This window comes from Crinia signifera, chromosome 3, assembly GCF_055691185.1.
Source record: "Crinia signifera chromosome 3, ASM5569118v1, whole genome shotgun sequence".
Classification (NCBI taxonomy): domain Eukaryota; kingdom Metazoa; phylum Chordata; class Amphibia; order Anura; family Myobatrachidae; genus Crinia; species Crinia signifera.
Window position 1 is genome coordinate 233,367,289 of NC_139219.1, and position 26,945 is coordinate 233,394,233.

The 26,945-nt window shown below is 44.0% G+C and overlaps 1 protein-coding gene and 1 long non-coding RNA gene across 3 annotated transcripts in view; one reads left to right on the forward strand and one right to left on the reverse strand.

The window, feature by feature from the left end:
• Window positions 1-10,507: 10,507 nt before the first annotated feature.
• Window positions 10,508-14,390, reverse strand: LOC146064315 (uncharacterized). The gene is made up of 4 exons (XR_014471790.1): window positions 14,376-14,390; window positions 14,048-14,284; window positions 12,567-12,589; window positions 10,508-10,764 (listed from the first exon to the last, which is right to left on the reverse strand). It is a non-coding gene; the product is annotated as an uncharacterized LOC146064315 (long non-coding RNA).
• Window positions 14,281-26,945, forward strand: part of MCCC1 (methylcrotonyl-CoA carboxylase subunit 1) — a 35,248-nt gene continuing 22,583 nt past the window's right edge. Inside the window, exons 1-9 of one of the 2 annotated variants that reach the window (XM_083177646.1) lie at window positions 14,281-14,540; window positions 17,116-17,162; window positions 19,283-19,422; window positions 20,135-20,230; window positions 21,123-21,244; window positions 23,520-23,667; window positions 24,279-24,400; window positions 26,025-26,136; window positions 26,488-26,569. In XM_083177646.1, coding sequence (XP_083033772.1) covers window positions 14,473-14,540; window positions 17,116-17,162; window positions 19,283-19,422; window positions 20,135-20,230; window positions 21,123-21,244; window positions 23,520-23,667; window positions 24,279-24,400; window positions 26,025-26,136; window positions 26,488-26,569 — 937 coding nt within the window. In that variant the 5' untranslated portion in view covers window positions 14,281-14,472. The remainder of the gene's footprint in view (window positions 14,541-17,115; window positions 17,163-19,282; window positions 19,423-20,134; window positions 20,231-21,122; window positions 21,245-23,519; window positions 23,668-24,278; window positions 24,401-26,024; window positions 26,137-26,487; window positions 26,570-26,945) is intronic. The other variant, XM_083177645.1, reaches the window with a different exon arrangement.

Consider the following 26,945-nt stretch of genomic DNA (forward strand, 5'->3'; position numbering starts at 1 on the left):
AAAAAAAAGCTTCAGGTCGAGTTCAGCCGAGGAAAATGAGAAGATGGGGAAACACAGAGCCAACATGCCCACGCCAGCCACACAGAAGATTCCATGCGGCCAAAGCGAAGGCACCTCAACACCGAATCGCCGGCCCACCCTCCCACCTTCTCACGAGTGAACTGAAAAAGTGTAAAAGTTAAAAACAAAAACAAGAAAAATACCCTATATAAAATTTAACCAAACCAAAAAGAGGCCGGCTGACAGGAAACAAGCTATCGCACGTACCTGGTTAGGAATTGGATTTTCAGCGACCAAGGGAATTAATCTCAGCCACAGAGAAACCCAATGATGAAGCTGTTGTTGTGGCCCCGAGCATGAGCCACACTCCACCACCCTGAGGCCTTGACAGACTATGCGCATGGGCCAACTGCACCGGACAGATATTGGTGTTAGGGCAAGCGAGTAAGGTTACCCAATGCCCGTGGCCCAGCTGATCCGTCTTAGACTGGCTTAGTTTGCAGACGACGGGGTTGGACAGCAGCACCTGAGATTTAAGCAAAGGCGAAACCGCGGACCTAGAGGATGCCACCAGCTCACCTATCTAAAAGGCTCTGTGAAAAGCCATTGCAAAGGCGTGCTGGAATAGCAATACCTCATGGTGACAAGAACAAATGGATGGCAGAACGTCCATTAGATTATTTAGCATTGACACCGAAATAGGACGCCTGCGGTCCCCGGCTACAGGGACAGCATGCTCGCAACCCTGTAGAAAATGACTCAATAAAATCTTATTGAAGTCGTGCCTACCGTGCAAACACAAAAAAAAGGAGATGCCAACAAGCATCTGCAGACAACAGCGCACGACCTCCCAGATATATGTATAAACGCCATATCCAATCCAACAGTAAAAAAAAGGAAGACTTGCCTTCATTCTGCTTACATGCTACAAAGGTTTCCCAATGGTCAAACGCCACCTGATATTTTGGCAGTGTGGCGGGAGCCACGGATCATCTAGCCTAGGCAGTTAACCCTGCCATAAAACCCAACAATGAGAGGGGCAGACTTCACCCTGAAGCGTTGCAGTACGAGACAACTCCTGAAATTTTTCCCACTGTTGACTGGAGAGGGCGCCGGCAATGCCATTGTCAACCCCTGGGACATTTCCCGCAACGAAGTGCACATTAAGGCGCAAACAATGGAGCACCAGGTGAGCCAACAGGTGAAGAATCGGGAGCAAAGACGACTGCTGTCCATTGATCGCCTGGACAACTCCTAGATTGTCGCACCAAAACACTTGTTGGTCCATGATGCGTTCTCCCCAAAGCTCCAACGCCACTACAATGGAAAAAAGCTCCAGCAACAAAAGGTTTCGGGTCAAGCCCAGCTGGAACCAAGAAATGGGACAAGGAGTAGCAGACCAGGCACCATCAAGGTATGCTCTATATCCCTCAGCATCCGAAACAGTTGGAGGTCCAGACTTCAACTACCATATGAACACCTCATTGAAACCACTTAAAAAGGGATCCCTGACCCACAGATCCGTAATGAAGTGATATGGGCAGCGCACACCGGCTGATGCCCGTTCCAATTCCAAGCAAAGTTGAAAAGGCCCCGAAAGGACTGGCACAAGGTAACCTTGCTGCCTGCCAGCACCCTCTGAATCTCCCCATGGAGCCTAGCAACCTTGTCTGAGGGTAAATGGTAGCAGCCCACATCTGTATCTAGTTCAATGCCCAGAAAAGAGAAGCAAGTACAAGGGCCCTCCACTAATCTGGAGCAACCGGGACTCCGAACTCAGAGAAAAGTGCTTTCAGGGAGTAAAGAAAGTGCGAACACCTGTCAGTTAGAAGGACCCACGCAAAGGAAGTCATCCAAATTATGGGACACTCCTGGTTGCCCTGTCCCGGCGCAAACGCACAAATATAGAGACGAACCGAAAACCTTGAAAAAGGCGCAGGAGACCGAGCAACCCCTGGGCAAGCATTTGTCGATGTAAAACCCATCATCCAGCCAAAAGCCCATGAAACAAAACGAATCAGGGTGCAGTGGCAAAAGACAAAAGGCTGACTCCACATCAACTTTGCCCATCAGTGCATGTTGGCCTGCTGCCCTGACTAAACCCAAAGCCTCGTCAAATGACTGATACTTCACAGAGGACATTGCCTCTGGATTCACCCACTTAAAGTAAACTTAAAGATGTACTGTTTATTTAGCACAAATTACTGTAGATAGGCAGTTTCAGTATTATCATTTTAATGGTGTAGGTTCATGGGATTCTGGATGGATATTTGCTCTAATGATTAAATTCATTCAGTGTCAATTTAATTTATGTCAGGATATCATCTTATAAAGTACTAAATGATATATAGGTATTATTACCGGCACTATATCATCCCCTCACCACCCTGTAATACAGTTCCTATTGGGGGATGGGCATTCGGAATTGTCAGATATTAATTTGTTATTCCAAGTGGATCAGGTAAAATACCAGATGTATTATATCAGTGGTAGCCAACCCTAGCCCTCGAGAGCTACCAACAGTTCACATTTTCCAGACAACCTAGCTGCTGCACAGCTGCACTCATTAATCACTGACACATTTTAAAAGATACACAGATGGAGCTAATTAGCTCACTTGTGATTCTGTGAGGAGACCTGCAAAACATGCACTGTTGGTAGCTCTCGAGGACTAGGGTTGGCTACCCCAGTATTATATCATTAGGTATAGTCAGCAGGTAGGTAGATATATATTTGTATTTGGATGTTTATTTATTTGCCAGATATTTGCTGCCCTCTGCTGGTCAGATGTTATTAACTTAATTATGTCAGTAACTTACATATACAGTATATTTGGTAATGGTTGAGAGATCTTTGCTACCATCTGCAGGTCAAATGATATAGTTTTAATTTTGCCAGTTCCTCACATAATGGGGCAGATGTATTAAGCCTTAACAATAGATAAATGCAAGGGTGATAAAGAGAGATAAACGTCCAGCCAATCACATCCCAACTGCCATGTTACAAGCTGTGTTTGAAAAAAGTCAGTAAGGAGCTGATTGGCTGGACATTTATCTCTCTTTATCACCCTTACATTTATCTCTTGTTAAGGCTGAATACATCCGCCCCAATGAATAGTAAAATACTACCTTTGGTAATGTTATCTCACTGAAATAAATCCTAACCAGAATGCCCACATTATTACTCTCTAATTAGTATCCACATTTTGATTTTATCTGGTGGGTAAACTGCCATTATCTACAGAATAAGATTTTCCCCAGTATTTGGGTACACTGGGTATGATCCCTATTCAGGGCCGGAAAATGAAGATTTTTAGCATATACATATGACTAACACATTCTCTCCGTATCTAGGACTAATTGTGTCAGAATTATTGTTGCAAGACTTTAGCAACATTTGTTGAATGTGTTAAAACCAATAGATACACTTTCCACTTGAAACAGGTCCCGAAGCATACCAGACCTTTGGGACAGAGTAGCTGCTTGAACAGACTGAGTGTGAGCAGCCAATTAAGGGGATACAATTTCTTTCCCCACTTAAACTGTTTCCATGTTCTACTTTGCCATATATACGGAGATATACACGTATACAGTCATTTATATGTTTGTCTATATGTACGTATGTCTATGTCTTGCCTACACGTTTGTCTAGCCAATTTTTTATAAGTACCTAATAAAAGCTATATTTTAATAATTTAACTTTTCCCTAAACAGGAAAAAGAGGGAGCCCCTTTTAAGGTTCCCCCATCTTTTTTCCTGAATACATTGTTACCTAGCATTCATCTAACAGCGCATATATACAATTGTCCTCATACATGAGGAGCAGCTATATGCCACGTTGGCAGTATAGTGGCAAGTGAAGAGTGTGGTTCACTCACTACTTACTTATGTGATATTACTACATAATCAAAATATACAGATTACCATGAGTAATCTGAGTTAAAGAGTGCCCCAAAAAAGAGAGAGTCTTTTTTCTCTGTTCTCCAGTAACCCTTTTTACTCTCCTGGGTGCACCTCCACTTTAAAAATTGTTTGCAAACAAGGGAGTATACTATCTCCTTAAAATTACTCGTTATTGTGGATTCCTATATTTCCTTAAAACTTTTCTCTGTATGATACTAACTTGTGCACCGGTCACCATCCCTTCCCCTTTCCCTTTAAAAGTTTATAGTTTTAATTTTGCCAGTTCCTCACATAATGGGGCAGATGTATTAAGCCTTAACAATAGATAAATGCAAGGGTGATAAAGAGAGATAAACGTCCAGCCAATCACATCCCAACTGCCATGTTACAAGCTGTGTTTGAAAAGTCAGTAAGGAGCTGATTGGCTGGACATTTATCTCTCTTTATCACCCTTACATTTATCTCTTGTTAAGGCTGAATACATCCGCCCCAATGAATAGTAAAATACTACCTTTGGTAATGTTATCTCACTGAAATAAATCCTAACCAGAATGCCCACATTATTACTCTCTAATTAGTATCCACATTTTGATTTTATCTGGTGGGTAAACTGCCATTATCTACAGAATAAGATTTTCCCCAGTATTTGGGTACACTGGGTATGATCCCTATTCAGGGCCGGATTAAGCCTTCGGCGGGCCCGGGTCACTTTAGACAGAGGGGCCTCCTTGCACTTTTCATTACTGCCCGCAAACTGCCCAGGAGAATATTACACTTGTGAAACACAGAGTAAAGGCAGCATAAACTCGGTCAATGGGTAACTGAAGTGGGGAGGGGGATTAATTATATTTATATATCATACTTGCCTACTTTGAAAACTAATTTCAGGGAGAATATATTTGGTAGTAGAATTTTTCACAGCACACAGGGGGCGTGTCATGCTCCACCCGAAGGGCGTGTCTAGTTCCATATAGGGAGAGATTGTTAAAAGATTTTGTGAACGTGGCACCTAGAAGCGTGGGTGTGTACTAGGGATGTGCACCGGCCACTTTTCGGGTTCTGATTACCTTGAGGTTTTGGGTTCTAATGGGTTTTGTTTGGCAATTTTTTTTTTTTTTTGCTCCTACGCTACATTAACCTCAATAACATTCATTTCCACTCTATTCTGAACACCTCACAATATTGTTTTTAGGGCAAAAGGTTGCACCGAGGTAGCTGGATAACTATGCTAAGCCACACAAGTGTGCGGCACAAACACATGGCTCATGTAAGAGTGGCACTGCAGCGGTAGATACGGCAGTACTAGGCACCAGACAGGTAGATATGACAGTATTAGGCAGTGGGCCCCAGACCAGACAGGTATTTACCCCAGAATAACCCCAAGAAACAGCAGTCTCTCTGTGGGGATCAAATGGGACTTGGGGAGATTTAACACCCATCCCATGTCACGCAAGAACTGTGACGCCACTGTTAGGTGTTCCTGGAGTTTTTCCTCTGATTGTGCTTTGAACAGCAGATCGTCTAAGCCAGGGGTTCCCAAACTTTTTTGAATCATGGCGCCCTAGAGCATCAAAATATTTTCATGGCACCCCTAGGCCAAATGCTTCTTATCGAGAAATTCAGAAAAGTTATCTGGTGAGGGACAGGATTTGCTTCGGTTTGTCCACATATATTATGATTGGCAGCCACCAGCACTGGTTCTGCCTGGTAAATTGACCATGAATAATATGAATTGATTCTGGTCCACCAACCCAAGGCACTCCTGCAAGTGTCCTGAGGCACCCCAGGGAGCCTAGGCACACAGTTTGGGAGCCACTGGTCTAAGCTCTATGCTGCCAACCATTGAGTGGAAATGCGGAAATGATCCACCCAAAGATGCAGAATTAAAGACTTTAAATTTAGTATAGGTCTGATCGACCCGTTTGGTTTGGAAACCCAAGAAAATAATTGAGTAAAAACCTCTGGCATTCCTCCTGAGGATCTGGGACCACAACCCCCTTTTCCCTGAGAGCCAACGCCACCCCCAATAGGGCAGTACGTGAACTGGCTTCGCTTGGCAAAGGGGTTGGGAGAAATCTCCGTGGAGGACCACCCCTGAGATTTATCCGGTAGCCCTTTGAGACAATCCAAAGAACCCAAGGGTCTGAGGTTGGAATATTCCACTTGTCCTGAAACTGCAGGAGGCGACTCCCCACTCTGAGGCCAGAATGGGGAGCCTCCACCGCGTCATGCAGAGGACTTATCCTCTCCTTTAGACACCTGCTTCTTACCAAAGGCTCCAAATCTAGATTTGGAAGATTTCCTTTTACTGGCTGGGAATCTACCTCTTCCTGCCTGACCTTTGCTGGATGCTCCACCCCGAAAGAATGAGCGAAAAGCAGGTTTAAAAACTCAATACTTTAAATATGAAGCTTTTGCCGTAGTAGGGAGAAATTCATTCTTTCCCCCTGTGGCTTGCTTTATAATGGACGCCAGTTCAGAACCAAAAAGCAGCTCCCCTTTAAAGGCCAAAGACTAGGGATTTCTTTAAATCACGATCTGCTTCCCAGGCCTTAAGCCAGAGGGCCCGCCTTGCAGACACAGATGTGGTAGATACCTTAGACGCCATCTCTGCGCCTTCTTCCCCAGCCTCAGAAATGTACTCTGCTGCATATCTGAGCTTTTCTGCTAAGAGAAAGGCCTTGGAATCATTGCTTTGGCTACCCAAGCTGAAGCAATAATGGGGCCCACTCCTTCAAACACTGCCTTAATGCATCCTTTCACTTTTTTGTCTACGGGGTCCGTGAAAGCTGCCCCACCCTGGACCAGCAAGGCTGTGGCTTTTGACAATCTAGCCACAGGTGCATCCACTAACGGGACTTTCTCCCACAACTTTACATGCTCTTCAGGCATGGGGTACATATTTGCAGACCTCTTTGACAGTCACTTTTCTATTTGGAACTTTTCAAGCTTCCCCCAACAAGGAAACCATACCTTCGTCCGAAGGGAATGTAACAATCTCTATGCATCCTTTTAAACAATGCGCCTGCACCTTGTCCTCCTCAGACAAGTCTAATGTCTGTTTCACAGCAAGGATTAAATCCTCAATGCCTGGGGACAGAAGAGTCAGCCTCTTCCCTTTGCTCCCAACTTAAATCATCTCCACACAAACCATCAGAATTCTAAGTTAACAAAGGAGGTGTAGCTGAAGGCCGCCTGGAGGAAGGACTTCAGAAGGTTTTGCTAATTTTTACATAAGAGAATTCATCCTATGAATCCCCTGTGCAGTGTCCTGTATGACCTGCAATAACATAGGGTCCCCTTGTGAAGGAGAAATGGATCCCATAGAAGTCTGAGAGGAGGAACTAGGGCCAGGAGACTTTATTAAGTTATCCTTTTGCCTATTAAAGAGCCTCAGCCAAAGCACTCATAGACCTCCCCAATGCAGCAGCCCACGCAGGTTCTTGTTGCTCAGACCTCAGGACCTGCGCACCACTGGGCACAGAGTCCCAAGCAGGGCACAAATCCCCTTGATCCATCTGTTCACATGTTCATTTAACCCCGCAAAATCTGCAGTCCAATAACATACCCCGCGTTCCACCCCCCCCCCCCCCCCCCAACAGCAGCAGCATCACAACAATCAGTCATATTTAACTCACGGTGCACAATGTCAGGCAAAGCACAGAGTAATGTATACAGTGTACTTATCTGTCTGCTTGCTGTCTGTGACCAGTGTCAGCGGGGATAGCGCTTTCCAGGAGAAACTGAACCCTCTGTACTTTGAAGAAAAAAAAAGCCAGGCTTCAGCTCCGCAGTATGGAGAGAAATGGAGCCAGTACACAGAGTAGGAAGAGACCACGTCTCTGCTCTAGCAGGGTAGGAAGCCAGATTGGCACCTTCCCCACAAATGTTTCTCCTCACCTCTAGTGCCTCCCCTTCTCTCTGGGATCTCTGCGCTGGACACCTGTAATTGAAATCCCACTAGGGAGGTGAAGTCTGTCTATAAGCCCTTCCAAGATGGTGCCCGCCATCGAGGGAGGTCCTTCACCCACAATCCCCTTCTAAACAAGGTGCTGGTTCCAGACTCTCCCAGGGCAACCTATCAGAACAGAGGTTAAGTGCTGTGCAGAGGGCGCAGACAATGTACCGCTGCACACAGAGCGCTGACAGGACACGCTTCTGTCAGCCTCTGCTGTGCAGCGCTTTTATCAGAAGCAGCACACTGGTGAAAAACTTGCACTAAACACTAAGTTAAGAAAAACCTAGCTATTTCAGCATAGTACCCACTCCTGTGGGCACCTAAAACAAACTGAAGCATGATGGGATGCAGAAGGGAGGAGCCTGCGTCTGCATAGGAGCCTTGGCTCAAGCAGACTCTTACATCCCAAGGTTAGCTGTGGCACCGGGATGGACGAAAGCGGAGGGAAAAAAAAAAAAAAAAAAAATATCCAGGAATCTATTTAATGCATTTTCTTATAGCAGCTCTAACTGAAGATCATCCCCATCAGAACAGTGCATGATCATGTGTCAATAACGTGACAATCTTAGGAAACCATTGTATGATCACCACCATTTTGGGTGAGGATAACATCCCTTAACTCCTGTGACCTGCTGTCAAATACCAAGACAGGGGGCACTTTATTGCAGCCAAATGCCTTATTACATGATTGGCATTCCATGATTAAATAATCAAGTTGAGTAGTTTAGATAATGGAAACAGTTTCCAGATGTCACACAAATTGCCTCTTCATTACTACCTTGCCTCTTTTAACCACCCATCCCTACCTCAAATCTAACCATACAAGCATTACCTTACCTTTAATAGCTACCATCCCTATGTTACGATTACCTAGTACCTCGCAGCCCAACATCCACTCCCCTAAAGGTAGGAGAAAGAAAATTGGGGTGGTGGAGCACTGGAATTTAAAAAATAATATTTCTGACCATTTGGGTTTTACAAATGATAAACTATATATCATTAGCATGGAAATACAGTGCTAATGATATATTAAAATGGTTTATCATTTGTAATACCCAATTGGTCAGAAATATTTTTTTAAATTCCAGCACTCCACCACCCAATTTTCTCTCCTAGTTTTAGCATATATAGGAGGTCTAACCACCACCAGGTGTGAGCAGCTCAGCAAACAGATACTCATCTCTCCAAGCGCCTTTCTATATCCTCTGCCATCTAGGTGGTATAGTATATGTAAACACACACACACCTCTTTTCTACTCCCCTAAAGGTGTATCCTTACCTCCGCAGTATTCTACTCCTACCTCATCCCTCTTAGCCACTATCCCTAACCCACCTAGGCTTACCATCGCTAGCTTACCTACTAAAACCATTTATCCTACTCACATCTCCCCTATCCTCCCAATACCTACCTCTAATTCCCAACCCATACCTCATCTCCTGTAGAGCTCCTCCGACCACCAAAACCTTCCTTACATTTTCGATTGTCAAAACGGTCACACAAACCTTACTGGTGACGTATGTAACTGGAACTAAATATGTTCAAGAACATTGGTTGGCATCAAATTCAGTGCCTAGTATAGTACAAAATCTTGAACAACCTTAATTCATGAAAATAAAATTTCTAAGCCAGTGGTTCCCAAACTGTGTGCCATGGCACCCTGGGATGCCTAAGTGCACTTAGTGGTACCCAGGGTTGATTGTTCAAGACAAATTAAAATTTATGGTCAATGGAATAGGCAAAACCAGGGCTTGTGGCTTCTAATCATAGGATTATGAAATTAAATCCTGTCCCTCAAATAATTAAACACTACTTATTTACTGTAATATTTTTTTCTGATTTTCTCTAACAAACCTTTGGCATAGGGGTGCTGTAAAAAAAAAAAAAAATACGGGGTGCCACGATTAAAAAAAGTTTGGAACCACTGGTATGAACACACGAAAGCAATATACTTAAAGATATAATTGAAAAAATATGGAACAATCCATTATCCAAAATGTTTCTGATCCAGAGCATTTTGGATAAGGGATACTAAACCTGTACAACACCTCAATAGATCATGGGGTTTGGAATGAAGATTATGCCTGTATAGGTTAGTACATATGTCTACAGTCTAGACCAGGGCTGGGCAATTGCAGCCCTCCAGATGTTGATAAACTACACATACCAGCATGCCTTGCATCAGTTTCAGCATGAACACAGCAAAACTAATGCAAATCATCCTGGGATGTGTAGTTCATCAACATCTGGAGGGCCACAATTGCCCAGCCCTGGTCTAGACTCAAGCCATGCAGTGGGATATACTTTGTGCAAGCCAGCCATTAGGTCCTGTGCAGAAACTCAGTCAGAAGCCGATCTATAAGCATCATGAAACAACAAATCGGTATTCTCATTTATCCTAATCAGATCACAAGATGCAGTCTCAGGGAAACACCAAATTAAGAAAAACATAAAAATATTTGACTTGCATGGGACCTCACCGCTCATTCATGCCAGATATCTCACTCTGCATGACATTTATGTCAGACCTAGGTTTCATCATTTGTAATGGCTAAATGAAATTGTTACAAACCAGTTTGTTTTTTGCTGGGGCGGCAACTAATGAACTTTTGCGGAAAACCATGAGAATTTTGTCACACAAGTTGTAAGTTAACATTTCAAAACAGCTTTATTTATAAAATGCCAGTTACAAGTTTAGATGGGAACAATAAAGCAGAAACTATCCTGTTTACATAGATCTTCAAGATAGTTCTAGGAAAAGCAGCTTGTAGATGGGTTCAGAGTTTTAGGAGGCCTCCATTAACGTCAGAAGAGTTGAATGTAGCTCGTAACGTGTTCACAAACAGCAGCTTCGCCTGGGACTTCATTTGGACCTCTGCCTCATCTTTCTTCGCTTACGCTTCAGTCTAAGAACAAAGTCAGACGATAAAAGCATACATAGTATGTACTGATTTACAGCTAATACAGAAGTAGAGACCTTTGATCAATTGCCAGCTTAGTGCAGCTTCTCTATAGGTACTTGGAAAGAGTTTAATACATAAGAAAATAAGGCTCATTGCATTCTTATAATTTCAATTATATGTGGGAAAGAAGTATGCAGATAAAGGTCCTAATGCTACATGGACCATTACTGGACATGATTTAGATGACAAATTATCATTGCACTCAAGATCTTGGAGAGAGTACAAACCAATCAGCTGGCATTTTACAGGCTGTGCTATTAGAAAGATAACAGGTTGGGACTTAATCTCTTCAGGAGTCCCCACCATTTCTTCAGGTTAGCAATTAATAAGATATGCTGACCACACATCAGACCAACTTTCCTCCAACTAGTTGGATGGAAGAAAAATCTGGTACTGGATAGGAGAAAATTTAATTTGTAATTAAGTCGTTTCCCAAATCAGAAAATGGACAACAACTGTCACTCAGACAATGTACTGTAGTTGGACCTATTTCATTTAAACAATTTCACTGAATGTTTTTATCCATTCTCCTGAGTTTGTAAGCAAATTCCTTATTGGCATTTGCCCCCATACAGTACCAGATTCAGTCCAACCAACTAGTTGGATGGTTGGAGGAAAGTTGGTCTGATGTGTGGCCAGCATAATACTGCACCACATTCAGGGAAGTAGTGTTAAAAGCCTAATTACAGCTACATATAAGCTTCACCAACTTCTGTTTAGGGTTGATAGGAATGGTAGCTGCAGGAGTTATGAGTGAGCGATCTGGAACCACTCATTTCTGCACAGCATTCAATAACACAGCTATTAACAGTTTATTACTAGAAGGGCTGGGATGTAAATCATTTAATTGTGCACTCACCAGGGAAATTATATGGCTCTCCTGATTGAGAGCCACTTCTGTTGCACCCAGACACTGGGTTTAGCCATACAAACACAACCGATTGTGATGTGAAGTAACATTTCTACTTGCCACCTGGAGAGGTGGTCAGCAGTGTAGATACCAGCTGCTTAGCTTAAATGAATAGCTGCCGACAGGCATCCTCCCAAGCAAAATGTTTAGATCCTGCAGTATAATTGTTCAATCCTTCAGGAAATGTACCCCCTCAACCCATCATTAACCATATCAGAACACAGCCTCCCCACTAATTTCAGTTCTAAAAATTATTTAACCATCACAAATGCAATCATTACCAGTAGTAATGCCAATCCCGGGATTTAAGGTATTTTTTTTACAGGATTTGAGTCCCGGGATTGGAGGCTCCAATCCCAGGTTCAAAATATGCAAGCGCATTTGATCCCCTTCTCCCATGCAGCACTGAGTGCAGGTGCTGTCTGGCAACAAAGCTGCGTGGTTGCACAGTGTGAGGCAAGTGGTCACACAATGGTGTTTCTTGCCATTGCATCTGCCCGTACTCCAGAGTAAAGGGTGCCCATAAATGCTGCAATTATTGCATGCGATTTGAGTGCGATGCCATTTCAAAAAGTATGTGCAGCACATACTTTTTGAACTATGCAGGAGCACGCATCTCACAGCAAAAGTGCACTGTATATGGGCACCTTAATCTGCCTCCTCTCAGGCCCACCACAGTCACCTCACCTTCTCCCCAGCAGAGTCTCCATGCTCCTGCTATTGAAATTATAGCCTGGGATTGGCCTCCCTGATTACCAGGTACGCCTAGTTCTGATATGCTAAGAAATTCTCATGCAAACAAAATTAGCCTTAAAATAAGCCAGTTCTCACATACCTCCGCATTCTCTTCTTACGCCACTGTAAAAAGATATATGTAAGGTTACTAAACATGACATAATTGATACACACACGCTAAGCAGGGTCCTGGAACATTAACAAAGTTAGTAAGTAACAGGAGGCAAGATAGTCAGTGATTGTTTGATTAGAGCAGTGGTTCCCAACCCTGGTCCTCAAGTACCCCCAACAGTGCATGCACCTGACATACTTGCATATTAATGACCTCACTAGAGGCAGGTCCAGAGATGAGATCATTTCATTCCTGTGAACAGGTCCCATCGACCCAAGTTACCCATTTCCACTACACCAAAAGCAGAGTTGAATCAGTGTCCAATCATGCTTTCTACCCAGGTTGAAATGCCAGGTCACTAAACCAAAGTAATTTCAATTGAGTGCATTTCTACTGCACAATATCAAAGGCTGCTGCTTGCAATAACCAAGGATATTTATGGCAGTGTAAAAACAGTACCAGTTATGTGCAATCAGGTTAAGACAAGAGTTACCAGCGCCTCTGCAGCACACCTCAGCATTTTCACTATAAAAATTAGACTACAGATAAGAGTCTAATAATTTATAGCTTACAATATCATTGTAGTCTAATTTTATTATTAATAACTATATAGATTGTGCCAAAAAGGCAGATTTCATGCCCTGCATCCACTACTGCATAGTGGGAGAATAAAATAGTGGTCAAAAGATGGCAAGTACAGCAAGCCAACATACACTTTGGGGGTCAATCCTATTAACCCTGAAGGGTGCAAGTTGCCATTCTGGTGCAATTTTCACAGAAAATGGTACCCAAATTAACCCGAACTTACACCCTTCACAGGGCCGAATTGGGTGAAATCTGCTCACCCCCCTATGGAGGGGTGAGCACTTTTCAGCCAGTGCAACCTGCCATAAAGTGGTCCCAGTGTTATGATGATTAGCACTCGGCAAATCATATTCACACACCAGTGTTAATCGGATCTACCCCCTTGACTGGGTCCATGTCAACATTCTGGGAGTGAAAACCCCCACCTTTTAACTGTCAACATAATGCTTCCTTACAACCTATTTCATGTATCAACCTTAGCCATGTGGAACTTCAGTGGTCAACCCAATGCATGGCGACCTAATAGCCATACCCCTGGCAGTGCCTCCCAAGCCAGTAACCTCATTGCACTAAAAAGAGCACTATACTGAATACCCATATCGTGATGGAATGTAAATTAAAGAGAACGATGTAGAGGGCCGCTGCAGCATACCGGTATTGGTAGCCATGCCGCTAAAGCTTTAACAATACAGGCGCACCATCTGTGGGGCCTCTACATACTGTACTCTACACCTAGACCGACGTGCCATACCTAACGCAGCAGCTACTACGGCCGCCGGTATGCATCCGCGTTGCAGCAGGAGAGGCCCAGTGCTGTGGCACCTCATGTATGTACACAGGTTAAGCTGCTGTATCACGGTACCGGGTCACCGGCCTCGTCTTACCTTCGCTCTCATGATAGCAACGGCTAAGGTACCAGCACACGTGCAACTAGGCCGCCAGGAGCATCACCGCCCGCCGCTTCCACACCAATGACTCGCACCACCACAACAGGCCTGCTGTCGACACCTGCGCGCACTGTTTATGTATCAGCGTCTCTCACGTGATAGCTTGACCACGCCTCCAATGTGATTGGTTAGCGCGAAAAACGCCTTCACGGGCTGATTGGCTGTATTCCGCTTCTACGGGTACAGAGCGTAGTCAAAACTGTTTCAATGTCACAATGACTGTGTATATGAATAATATAAGGGATTACATGTAATAATTCCTTACATCAGCGTGGAGATAGAGCGGCTTGTTCCCTGCGGCTCCCGATTACTGCGGAAGGGGAGGTGCAGGAGCGTCACTCGGCTGTCAGCCAGACAGTAACATGGCGGCCACCTTGGTGTTTGTGAGAAGAAGAGGCTGCCCAGGCCTGTCAGCCACGCTGCAGCATCGGTGGGTAGGCTCACCTGGGAGACAGCTGGCAGGACAGAGAGCTCCTATTGGTGATTTGTTCTCCCTGTGTGTATAACTCTCATCCTCCTGTACTAGTAGCATATCTCCCAACATGACCCATTCCAGGAGGGACACAGTACTCTGTTCCTGGACTTCCCTAGTAATGTATGATTACCATCACCTGTATTGAACAGGTTAATTTCTAAGAAAGGTGTTTCACCACAGGTGATGACAATCATGCATTAATAGGTAATTACAGGAGCAGAGCATTGTGTCCCTCCTGGGGAGGGTCATATTGAGAGGTATGCTGTAGTTACTTTATTCCACAGCCTTTGTCCAGTACTTTCTATGGGATGGTTATATGTATTCTTCCATATTGCACATTGGCTGCAGGATCTGCACTATACCACCCAATGCTCACAGTCAGTTAACCGCTGGTTCTGTATTATAGCATACCTCCGAACATGATCCTATCTAGGAGGGACACAATGCTCTGTGTCTGGACATCCGTCATAATGTATGATTGCCAGCACCTGTGTTGAACAGGTTAATTGATAAGAAAGGTGCTTCACCACAGGTGATGGCAATCATACATTAAGAGGAAAGTCCAGAAGCAGAGCATTGTGTAACTCCTGGAGAGGGTCATGTTGGGAGGTATGTTACAGGTTATCAAAAGTAGAACATGCATTGCCGTACCTTCCCCTATTCAGATAAAAGTCAATGTTAACGCAGGTCTCATGGGAGCTAAAGTGGATTTTTGTTTGCAGCCCCTGAGCAGGTGGAAAGTAGGGAAAATCGTTCATTAAAGTAAAAATGTTGGGTTTCAATGTAGGGCCTCTCACATACTTGTCTACCTGACCCTCTCCATGAGGGAGAAAAGCGGCAATCATTTACACTGGAAAACCAGTTTGATTTTGAAGTGTAAATGATTGCTGCTTTAAAAAAAAACCTGGAGATTTTCTACCCAAATCTCCCACTTAAATTTCACCCTTTCTATAATTTTTTCACATTTAATAAAAACAGGTTAAAAAAGGCCATTTCTCACCTTTTTAAACTTTTGCAGTCCAAATTGTTTTTTGCAATTCAGTCTGGTTTGAATTTTTAAATCAATTATAATTTTTTTTATTTATTAACAAATGGTCTACATTGAAGGTTGAATGAGGTCTTATTTTAAAGTGGCTCACCATTGGATCTGCTACTAGCGCTAGGGCTGTTGAGCCTGTCTAGACATTGGACTTGAAAGGGTTAAGAAACTAAATACTTTGCTTATGGCCACTAATAGCCTTCTATATACTTATCCTATCTTATTTGGGGCATTGTTTTGGATTACAGTTGATTCCCCCACGTTTTCATGCACCTCCAACCCCCAGGTCACACACTGTACATACTGTTCCTCGGCAAATTGTGCTACTCGCCAGAGATGGTAATTGAAAGTAACCTGTAAAGTGTGCGGCTATGTACGTTTCAGCTAATTGAATTTGGGTGAGATATTTTGTTCCTGTGCAGAGTAAATACTGGCTGCTTTATTTTTACACTGCAATATAAATATCAGTTTAAAGTACATACACCACCCAAATCTAATTCTCTCTGCAGATGTTACATCTGCCCCAACTGTAGTGCTTTGCGAATGAACCTAAATTACCCCCTATATGTGCTCGGCTCACAGATTGTGATTTCCTTAATGAGAAATAATTTGCATATTTCCACACTGGTAAATTACCTTTTATGAGTGGCCTTAAATTTTAAGAATATGGGGTGGGATATTGTCAATGGCAGATATATTAGATGTTGCCATTAATGGCTTAATTAATATCTTTTTTAGAAATCGCTCAGTGCGTGCACTATATTGTCAGGGTTGCCTACTTTTAGGCTGTCCTCTCCGGGAGAGGACACAGCCAGCTAGAAAAAGCAGGGGGCAGCGGCCGCTCCAAGAAAGGGGCAGGGCTAACCTATTGATACTTGTTTGGGGGCATGACCATTGCGGTAGCATCATCATGGCATTTCACAGCAGGAGGTGTGGCCACTATGATGCGATTCGCGGCATTGGGTTTCCCTGCGGACACCACCGCCCCCCCCCCCGGGGAATTGCGGGAGGCTGCTGGGATTGCGGGGCACTTGCACCGGGGTGCCGGGAGGCGGACCCAATTTTCGTGAGCCTCCCTGGTAGCAAATATGCTATAATGTTTGTCCTGAAGTTCAAGGGAATTCATGAGCGAGATCGTATTACCCAGCTTTATTTTTACTCATTTTATCTTATTGCATTATTGAGAATAGTATAGTATAGTTTTCAGCTATCAAAAATCATATATGATACAAATTTATGTAAAAAAACATATGCAACATGAAAAGAATGAGACCACACCAGTGTTCTATATTCTTATTTTTATTGTACATATGTAACCTTTTTGTTTGTTTATGCATACATTTGTTTAATTATTACTGGTACCCAAGTATGTGCCACTATTTGTATGAATGTTTGGTAATCAAATAAAAAAACTATTGAATAAAAAAAAAAACAACAATATACTGTATACTGAATGATTAACTGTGGCTTGTTGTATTTCACTCTTTTCAGGAAATGGATGTTTGGCCCCATGTCAGTAAGATATGTGACAGAAGCAGGTATGTAGCGCTTAAGGCTAATCTACCTATGGAACATATGTGATACGGGATACTAGCAATGAGGATGCCAGCAGACAGAATACTGACAGCAGTATCCAAACAGCAACACTCCTGACAGTTCTTCATAAATAGATTTTTAGGGGAGAGGGAAGGTGGGATGTATCCGCACAGGCAGGTGCTATAGCACTAGTGTGCCCCAAACGAGACAATTTTATGTATGAAGCTCGGAGGGGGTGCAGCCAAAGACAATGGGGTTTACAATAGAAAAAAGGACAGAGAAGAATGTCTTTTTTTGATGGCGCACAAAGATAAGTTGAAAAGATTGTATATATTTTAAAATTTCAATATTTTTATTCAATAGTATTTAAAATAGGTACTGTCCTATGAGTGAAATATTTCCGGATATGTGAAAAAAGTTTTTTTATCTTTTTTATATAATTAATTAAATTTTTAAATTCTTAAAATATTTATATGGTTGTCAGTGTCCTCTATGTGTCTTTACTTGTTTCCTGTTTACGGGGGAGATTGATTTTATTTATCTTTCTGGAAAAGTGTTATTTCATATCACCATTTGAGTGCTTGTCTTCATACTCATTCTTTTCAACTTATCTTTGTGCGCCAACAAAAAAGACATTCTTCTCTGTCCTTTTTTCTACAGTTCTTCATAAAGAATGTAGCCTAATCCTTACCCTATCCCTAACCCTCCTGCCCCGCAGCTTAACCCTATCCCTTCCTCCCCACAGTCTAACCCTTACCTTCCCATCTGCAGTCTAACCCTAACCTTCCCATCTGTAGCCTAACCCTTACCTTCCCATCTGCAGCCTAACCCTTATCTTTCTATCCGCAGTCTAACACTAACCTTCCCGCCCCATGGCCTAACCCTATCCTTCCTACTCCACAGCCTGACACTAACCTTCCCACCATGCAGCCCTAACCCTAACCTTCCCGCCCCACGGCTTAACCCTATCCTTCCTTCCCCGCAGCCTAACCCTAACCTTCCCACCATGCAGCCTAATCATAACCTTCCCACCCCACAGTCTAACTCTAACCTCCCCCAGCAGCCTAACCGTTTCTCCCCTCTGCCCCCAGCCTATCTCACCGCACTACAGTGAACTGAAATGTCCTGTAGGCTGTTTACTGCTTCATGGGTAAAACAATTGAGATATAGGGATTCCACCTGATCACTCTCTTCAATGGGATCTGCAGGGGTACATTCTCCACATACTGTAAGCATGAAACTCAGTATTACATCCTGTCAATCACTGTATGAGAAGAATGGAACCAACAACATAAGATGCCCTTTACAAGAGTGAAAAAGTGCCTTAAAGTACAAACTTAGAGCCTGATTCTACTGTGATTAGATGGGGCTGAATTACGCCCCTTTCTGGTGGTGGGCAGTTTGCGCATGTGCAGACCCCGAGAGCGAACCGCTTCGGGGAGTTTCACACGCCAAGCATTTTATGGGCATCCACATGAAAACTCTGGGAGTCCCCTTAGGAACACGGGCATGCTGATGCCTGCCAATGATGGGATGGGGGGTGGAATTTGGCCGTGTTGCGGGTGGCATTTCAAGGCTTGCTAAACAGAGAGCGTCCGCTGCTTAGTGAGCCTTGATGAATTCGGCCCCTAATATAGCTTCTTTATCCAGACAGTTCTGATTTGTAAAATAATAGCGTTAAAATGACTATATTTAATTCAGACTAATGTGCCAGAGGTCTTATCAGCTGTTGTACTCATAGCTAAAAACTCACAGATGCTGATGCCTCCCTGCTTCGGGGAAGAAGGCAGAGGAATTTCTCTGGTACATATAAGGACTATACACAAATTTTTCCCTGTCCTTTTTACACTGTGTAGCCTGCACATATTTCAAGACGACCCAAGTTCCACCTATAGAGGCATCACATAAGGACCACCTTTCCCCTTTCTGTTCATATTGTTGCCCATGGTCAACTTTGTTCATTGAGTACACATTCTCTCTGTCTAACATTTGACATAAAAATAGACATTGAAATTCCTTTGCCTTTAGCCATTTATGCCATTATACAGTACTTTATACTTTAGCAATTTACGCTACAGTTTATGCAATGCTTTCACTGCTGTTTTCTGTCCCTGTTACCTAGGAAGAAGTAAAATTGAGAAGGTTCTAATTGCTAACAGGGGAGAGATTGCTTGCAGGGTGATGCGCACAGCTAAGAAGATGGGCGTGCAGTCAGTGGCTGTATATAGTGAAGCAGACAGGAATTCTATGCACGTCTCACTGGTACAGTACTTCATACATATACTGTGTAATATTTTTTAGGCATGTTATGTATTGGGTACAGAGTATGTAGTGAATCATCCACACTACAACCATTGCATTCAGGCTCTGCGCATGCATATTTTCGCATATGCAGGGCCACTGTGTGGACGCTTTAGGTGACCTGCACAGTCGCCAAGGCGTTGGCACAGGGGGGTGCTGAATGTAGGCAGGCAGGGGGGTGGAGCATGGGTGCACCCAGGAAAACCCTTGGGGTTGCCATGCGAACGCAAGTGGGCAGCTGCCTGCCGGGGGGGGGGCAGCTGACGCCACTCAACGGCGGAGCATTGAATTTCGCCCTTCGAGTCTCTAAATGGAACAGAATTCCGACTGTATGAACATTCCGACAGTCGGAATCCAAGATTGAACACCCCTTCTATCACCTTCTGTTCACTGGCCATATCTCTCCTAGTGAAGCAGGGCTAAAGGATTGTCTACTTTAAAGTTACTATGCTTCATTGTAGGTTGACTTTCGGTTTATGGTATATTGGTGAGAGCCTTTCATTACTTTAAGTGGGAAGGGGTAATTTACTAGTAGACAGATGTCCTTAGAATTATAGCTCGCCATTAGCAATAATATGTTGTCAGACATGCATAGGTCTCTGCAGTAAGCAATGCTATATTTTTGTACACCTTTTGTCATGTGCAATAACAGATGTCTTAAATTTTTTTGCAGGCAGATGAAGCGTATCTTATTGGTCCAGCTGCTTCTCAACTGAGTTATCTAGCAATGCACAAAATATTACAAGTCGCAAAAACTTCAGGTGCACAGGTAATATATTCTGACTGTAGTGCTTCATTACAGAGGTCTCTGGGTTTATCTTGCCAACCACATTTAACATGAAAGGTCATGGTAATAGCCATAAAGAACCAAATGTAATAGGGTGTGAGAATCAGAAAGTGAGAGTTTTTGGGAGAGTTTTCCCATTTGTTTAAAGCAACAATCATCTGCAGTGCAAAATCAACCTGGTGTTTCAGTGTAAATGATTGCCGCTTTAAAAAAAAAAAGTTAACAGGTGTCACTGGTTTTCGGGGCTCATTTTTTATCAAACTTCCAAATTGGATAATACCCCCCCCCCCCAAAAAAAAAACATGTGCAAAATGGCGATGTTTCTTTGGGAATAATTGAACACCGGCCATTCCCACTCCCTACATCTCAGCTGTATTGTGTACTAAGAATTGTGCTGCTAATTGTTACCTGTGCTCTGGTTTTGTTCTTCAGTTACTGATATGTTTAGTTCTGTGTACCTTGTATTGTTCTAATATGTGCCCTATATACGGCGCTGTGTATGTACTACTTATTACTTTATGAATAAAATGTAATAATAAATAATAATAGCCAATCTAGAGGGAGTTTTTAATGGTAATTCCCCAGGAGATACTCAAGTAGGCTTATTTACACGGTTGAACGTGCCTGAATGCTACTATGTATTTCTGTTTAGTAAGGAGTCTGCTGTATTGTCACTTTCATCTATTTTCTGTTAGAACTAACAATGTTTTATATCCAGGAAGATAAAACAGAACCAAATATAAGTAGCATAAAATAATGGGAAGTAGTTAATAGCATGACACAATTCTAAAATATACCAACTACTAACTTAATGAATAAATATATTTTGCTTGTTGTCTCTGATTTGTTATTGTACGCCTTTCTATTATCACAGGCTGTTCATCCAGGTTATGGTTTCCTGTCAGAAAATACAGAATTTGCAGAGCTGTGTAAGAAAGAGAACATCATTTTTATTGGACCACCCTCCTCTGCTATCAGAGATATGGGAATCAAAAGGTAAATATACATGTACTAGGTGATTCATCGCGCCCTACGGGCGCTCTTCACACCGTCGTAAGGGGCTGCGCCCCCTTAATTTGTGAACGTTTGTATATGAGAAATATGGTTAGAATTGTATGAAAGATGCCCTGTATTGCAACTTAGGTGTCCGCGAATCGCGGGAGGGGGGGTCGCGGAGGGTGCCACGAATTGCAGGAGGGGGGGTCGCGGGGGGTGCCTCGAATTGCAGGAGGGGGGGTTGGGGGGGGTGGATGCTGCGAATCGCGGGAGGGGAGGGATTGCAGAGAATCGCGGGAGGGGGGTCGCGGGGTGGGTTGCCGCAAATCGCGGGAGGGGGGTTACGGGGGCGGGGGTTGCGGCGAATCATGGTAGGGGGGGTCGCGGGGGATGTGCCGTGAATCACGGGAGGGGGGGTCACGGGGTGGGGTGCCGAGAATCGCGGGGGGGTGTGTGTGTGCCGTGAATCGCGGGAGTGGGGGTTGCGGGGGGGTGGGGGGGGTGTGACGCGAATCGCCACAAGAAAAAATCAACACAGAAAGGTCAACACATGTAAATGTTGACATAACTGTGCCACTTCATTGGTGTCCATGTTGACACATGACAATGAATATGAAAACATTCAAAAAATGAAATAAATCTTCAAAAACTCATGTCAACCTTTTTCATTGTCGACCATAGCCGTGCCAGTGTTTTCCATGTGCAATTTAATTCTGGAGCTGCCGCGAATCACGGGGGGGTGCCGCGAATTGCGGGAGGGGGGGTCGCGGGGGTGGGTGCCGCGAATCGCGGGAGGGCGGGGTTCACAGGGGTTCCGGTGGGGGGTTGCCGCGATTTGCGGGAGGTGGGGGGTCACGGGGGGTGCCGCGAATCGCGGGAGGGGGGGTTGCGGGGGGTGTGACGCGAATCGCCACAAGAAAAAATCAACACAGAAAGGTCAACACATGTAAATGTTGACATAAGTGTGCCACTTTATTGGTGTCCATGTCGACACATGACAATGAATATGAAAAAATTAAAAATAAATCTTCAAAAACTCATGTCAACCTTTTTCATTGTCGACCATAGCCATGTCAGTGTTTTGCATGTGCCATTTAATCCTGGGGCTGCTGCGAATTGCGGGGGGGTGCCACGAATCGCGGGAGGGGGGTCGCAGGGGGGGGTGCCGCCAATCGTGCAAGGGGGGGTCACGGGGGGGTCCTTTTTGCCGCGAATCGCGGGAGGGAGGTCGCGGGGGGGGGGGTGTTTTTTCCGCGAATCGGGGGGGGGTCAGGGGGGAGGGTTTACAGCGATTCGCGGGAGGGGGGGGTCGCGGGGTGGTGGTTATGCCGCGAATTGCGGGAGGGGTCGTGGGGGGGTTCTTTTTGCAGCGAATCGCGGGAGGGGGGGTCGCGGGGGTGTTTTTGCTGCGAATCGCGGTAGGGGGGGTCGCGGGGGAGCGGGTATTTTTGCCGCAAATCGCGGGAGGGGGGGGGGGCGGGGGGGAGGTTTTGCCGCAAATCGCGGGAGGGGGGCGCTCACCTGGTGGCTGTGGAGTAGCAGTGCTGGGCAACATGGGAAGGCAGTGGGTGTCTGGCACTGTCTGTGGGCTCACTGGGCTGGTTCTCTGTCACATACCTCCCAACATGACCCTCTCCAGGAGGGACACAATGCTCTGTTTCTAGACTTCCCCTTAATGTATGATTGCCATCACCTGTTTTAAACAGGTTAATTTCTCAGAAAGGTGTTCAGCACAGATGAAGGCAATCACACATTAAGAGGAAAGTCCAGGAACAGAGCGTTATAGACACAGACACCCACTTTGAGTGACAGATGTAGCCAAATATATAGGAGATGTGTATGTGGACCAGCAAATACATCTATACAATCCTTTCCTCACAAACGCCTTTATTCAGATCTGACTGCAGTACACATTTGTTTGGAAAATGGGCAAAAGCATGTGCACTGCAGGTGGGGCAAATGTAACATGTGCAGAGAGAGTTAGATTTGGGTGAGTTATTTTGTTTCTGTGCAGGGTATATACTGGCTGCATTATTTTTGCACTGCAATTTAGATTTCAGTTTCAACACACCCCACCCAAATTTAACTCTCTCTGCACATGTAACATCTGCCCCACCTGCAGTGCACATGGTCTTGCCCATTTTCCAAACAAATTTGTACTGCGTTCAGATCTGAATAAGGGCAAAAATGTGACAAAGTATGTGCGTAATTATATAGCATACATTACAATAGAAAGTAAACTACATACCAGTTACATGTCTGCTTTTCATCCAAGCACATCAAAGTCCATCATGTCTGCTGCCGGTGTCCCCATCATAGAGGGATACCATGGGGAAGAACAATCTGACCAACATCTTAAAGAACAGGCTGGAGCTATCGGGTATCCTGTGATGATCAAAGCCGTTCGTGGGGGAGGTGGTAAGGTAAGTTTACTCATTCCACAGCATTGACATGCTAATAATAATTATTCATCTCAAGAAGTATTATATGATGGCTAGTATGTACTACAGGTACATCAATTATAGTCTGCCACCCTTTGTTCCAGTTCTGTGCTGGATTATTCTTTGGTATCAGTGGTCATCCACAGTGCCCCCAAATCCCCTTCCCCTGCAGCCTACTTCTATGCTGCAGTGCTCCAGTAGCCTAATACTTTCCCGTAGCCTGACTTTCCCCTCCCGCAGCCTGACTTATCCCTCCCCCTGCTTCACTTATCCCTCCCACTGCCTCATTAAGCCTCTAGAGTCACAGACCCATCTACAGAAAAAAAGGCAAGGAAGGCCACAAGTGTGTCCAACCAGACCCTAAGACCCTGCCCTCATTAGTGCAAGAGTTTGTCCTCCAAGAGTGTAATACTGTAATCGATCACAAGGAGCTTCATTTTTTGTTAACAATATTGTTTCAGACATTATTGTATCCGTAGAGCTGACTTTTATATCCTTTGAATAGTGACTGTAGTTTGGCATTTTATTGGGCAAATGATATGATGATGATAATTATAGTTTAGTGGTTAAGCTACATATGTTGCCGTCCCCAGGGTATGAGAATTGCAAGGTCCGAAGAGGAGTTTGTGGAACAACTAGAATCTGCTCGAAGAGAAGCCATAAAATCATTTAATGATGATGTCATGTTAATTGAAAAATTTGTGGACAATCCCAGGTAAGGTTTCCAGATGTTAACTGCTTTATAATAGTGGGATAATACATAGAATTTGTAACAATTTTAGTTTTTGGATTTTGCATGTTGGATATGGTATGCAGTTGTATACAATATCGCATCTCGGTTTTGTGATGAGATGAAATCTAGTACAAAAAGTATGTGCAGCACATTTTTTGTACTAGATTTATGTGCAGCACATACTTTTTGTACTAGATCTAATTTCATCTCATCTCATCGCAAAACCACGATGCGATGAGAAGCAATATTGTATACAATATTGCATACAATAATTGTAACGTGTATGGGCACCTTTTAGTTCTACAGTGTCTAGGTCGACAACTATTGGTCATGGTTAAAAGGACGACAGTCAAAATGTTGACCTGGACATGGTCGACAATTAAAAACAAAATTGAGCCGACATGTTTTAACAGGCGGTATTTCATACCCTAACATCCACTACAGCCTATAGTGCGCCCGAAGCATAGCGAGCCATGTGAGGGGACACCGTACACTTAGACGATGTCCATACCGACCTATGTCGACATAGACCCCAGAAAAACATGAAGAACTCATGTCCACCATTTGAATGTCGACCTTTTGACCCTGTCGACCAATAGACTGTTGACTGTAGACCTAGACATTGTAGATCTAATATACTGTAACTGTTTGATGCTGTGGGGGAAATTTACTAAGATGGGAGTTCTATTTCACAGGGAATATTGCTGTGGGCAACCAATCAGAATCTACCTATTTATTAAACATCCTCTAGAACACAGGTTCTTAACCTCGGTGCTCAGGACCCCACGCAGTGCATGTTTTGCAGGTCTCCTCACAGAATCACAAGTGAAATAATTATCTCCAACTGTGGATCTTGTAAAGTGTGTCAGTGAGTGATGAGTGCACCTGTGCACATGCCAGGTGACCTGGAAAACATGCACTGTTGGGGGTCCTGAGGACCGATGTTGAGAACCACTGTTCTAGAAGATAATAGATCTGATCTGATTGGTTGCCCATAACAACATCCCATCTGATCTAGAACTCCCATCTTAGTAAATTTACCCCTACATGTCACTTCAATGCTTGGTGTCATTTATCATTGTAATGCCCCCCATACATCTGTGGGCACGATCCCCCGACACGGCCATTCTGCTAACTGGATACGTGGCATATGCGATGACCCTTGTTACAAAGAATGGCGTGTGTGGTAGTAACTGAATATGTTAGTGGCATTTCAAAACCTGTATGACTGGTTCTCTTTTAATGTAAATACGTATCTTAACCGTTTTGTATTATGCCGCGAGCAAATCTGTAAGCAAATGCTATTAGATTATATGGTTAATCATTTGCTATTACAATGCCGTGCACGGAGAAATAAATCCTCACAACCTTATGAGTTTGGATACGTTTTAATTTGTTCGAACTGACCATTTGCCATAAATGTCACTATTCTATATTAATGTAAATAGACAGGATAACATGACACAGCCCAAGGCTCATTGTGCATTAGTAGGCACATGGTAATAGGAGTGGACAATCTGATGTATGGGAATGCATGTATGTTTGTTGCTACACATTCTTTAAACATGTGTGACCTTAGCCTAACCTGGCTTCCTCTCTGTATTAGACATGTAGAAGTGCAAGTGTTTGGTGACCAACATGGAAATGCCGTATATTTATTTGAAAGAGACTGCAGTGTCCAGAGAAGACACCAGAAAATCATTGAGGAAGCGCCTGGGGTAAGCTTGTTAGATGGTTTTATAGAGGAACATGTATTAAAGCTTGGAGAGAGATAGAGTCTAGAGAGATAAAGTAATGTCCAATCAGCTGTATTTAAAAATGAAGGCAATTGGTTGGTACTTTATTTCTTTGATACATTTCCCCCTAGCATCTTATAACTGTAAAGCCCCATACACACTAGCCCATTATCTCTATGAGCAATATTGGCAGTGTTTCCCTCTGAACTCCCGAGCAAACGATATTGAGTGTACACACTGAACGAAATCAGTAAATAGATATTTGCATATTATATGAGGGTAGATAGCCGTTTACCTGAATCACCATTTTTTTCTTTATTAATAACCCTATAGCCTGGAATTAGTCCTGACGTGAGAAGGAAGCTTGGAGAAGCTGCTGTTAAAGCTGCAAAAGCAGTTAACTATGTGGGTGCAGGTAAGTCTTTAAGGTACCTGATGTTGAATGTTGCTCATGTTCTTTAGATGCAAGTTAGTATGTGAGCTACAGGGCCGCCGACAGGGGGGTGCTGTGGGTACAGCTGTCCGGGGCCCGGGCAGCTGCACACAGTGACACCCCCCGGGCGGGCAAGGGGTGGTGTGTGTGTGTGTGGGGGGGGGGGGGCGGGGCACAGGGTGTGTGGGTGGGGGCCCGGACTGAAGGTCAGTCCCGGGCCCCAAAATTACTAGTGGTGGCCCTGGTAAGCTACACTACATTACACTTAGGGATACATTTACTAATACTTCTAAAAGTGAAAAGTAGGGATGCCCATATCAATCAATCAGATTCTATCATTTTCTAGAATGCAATTAGG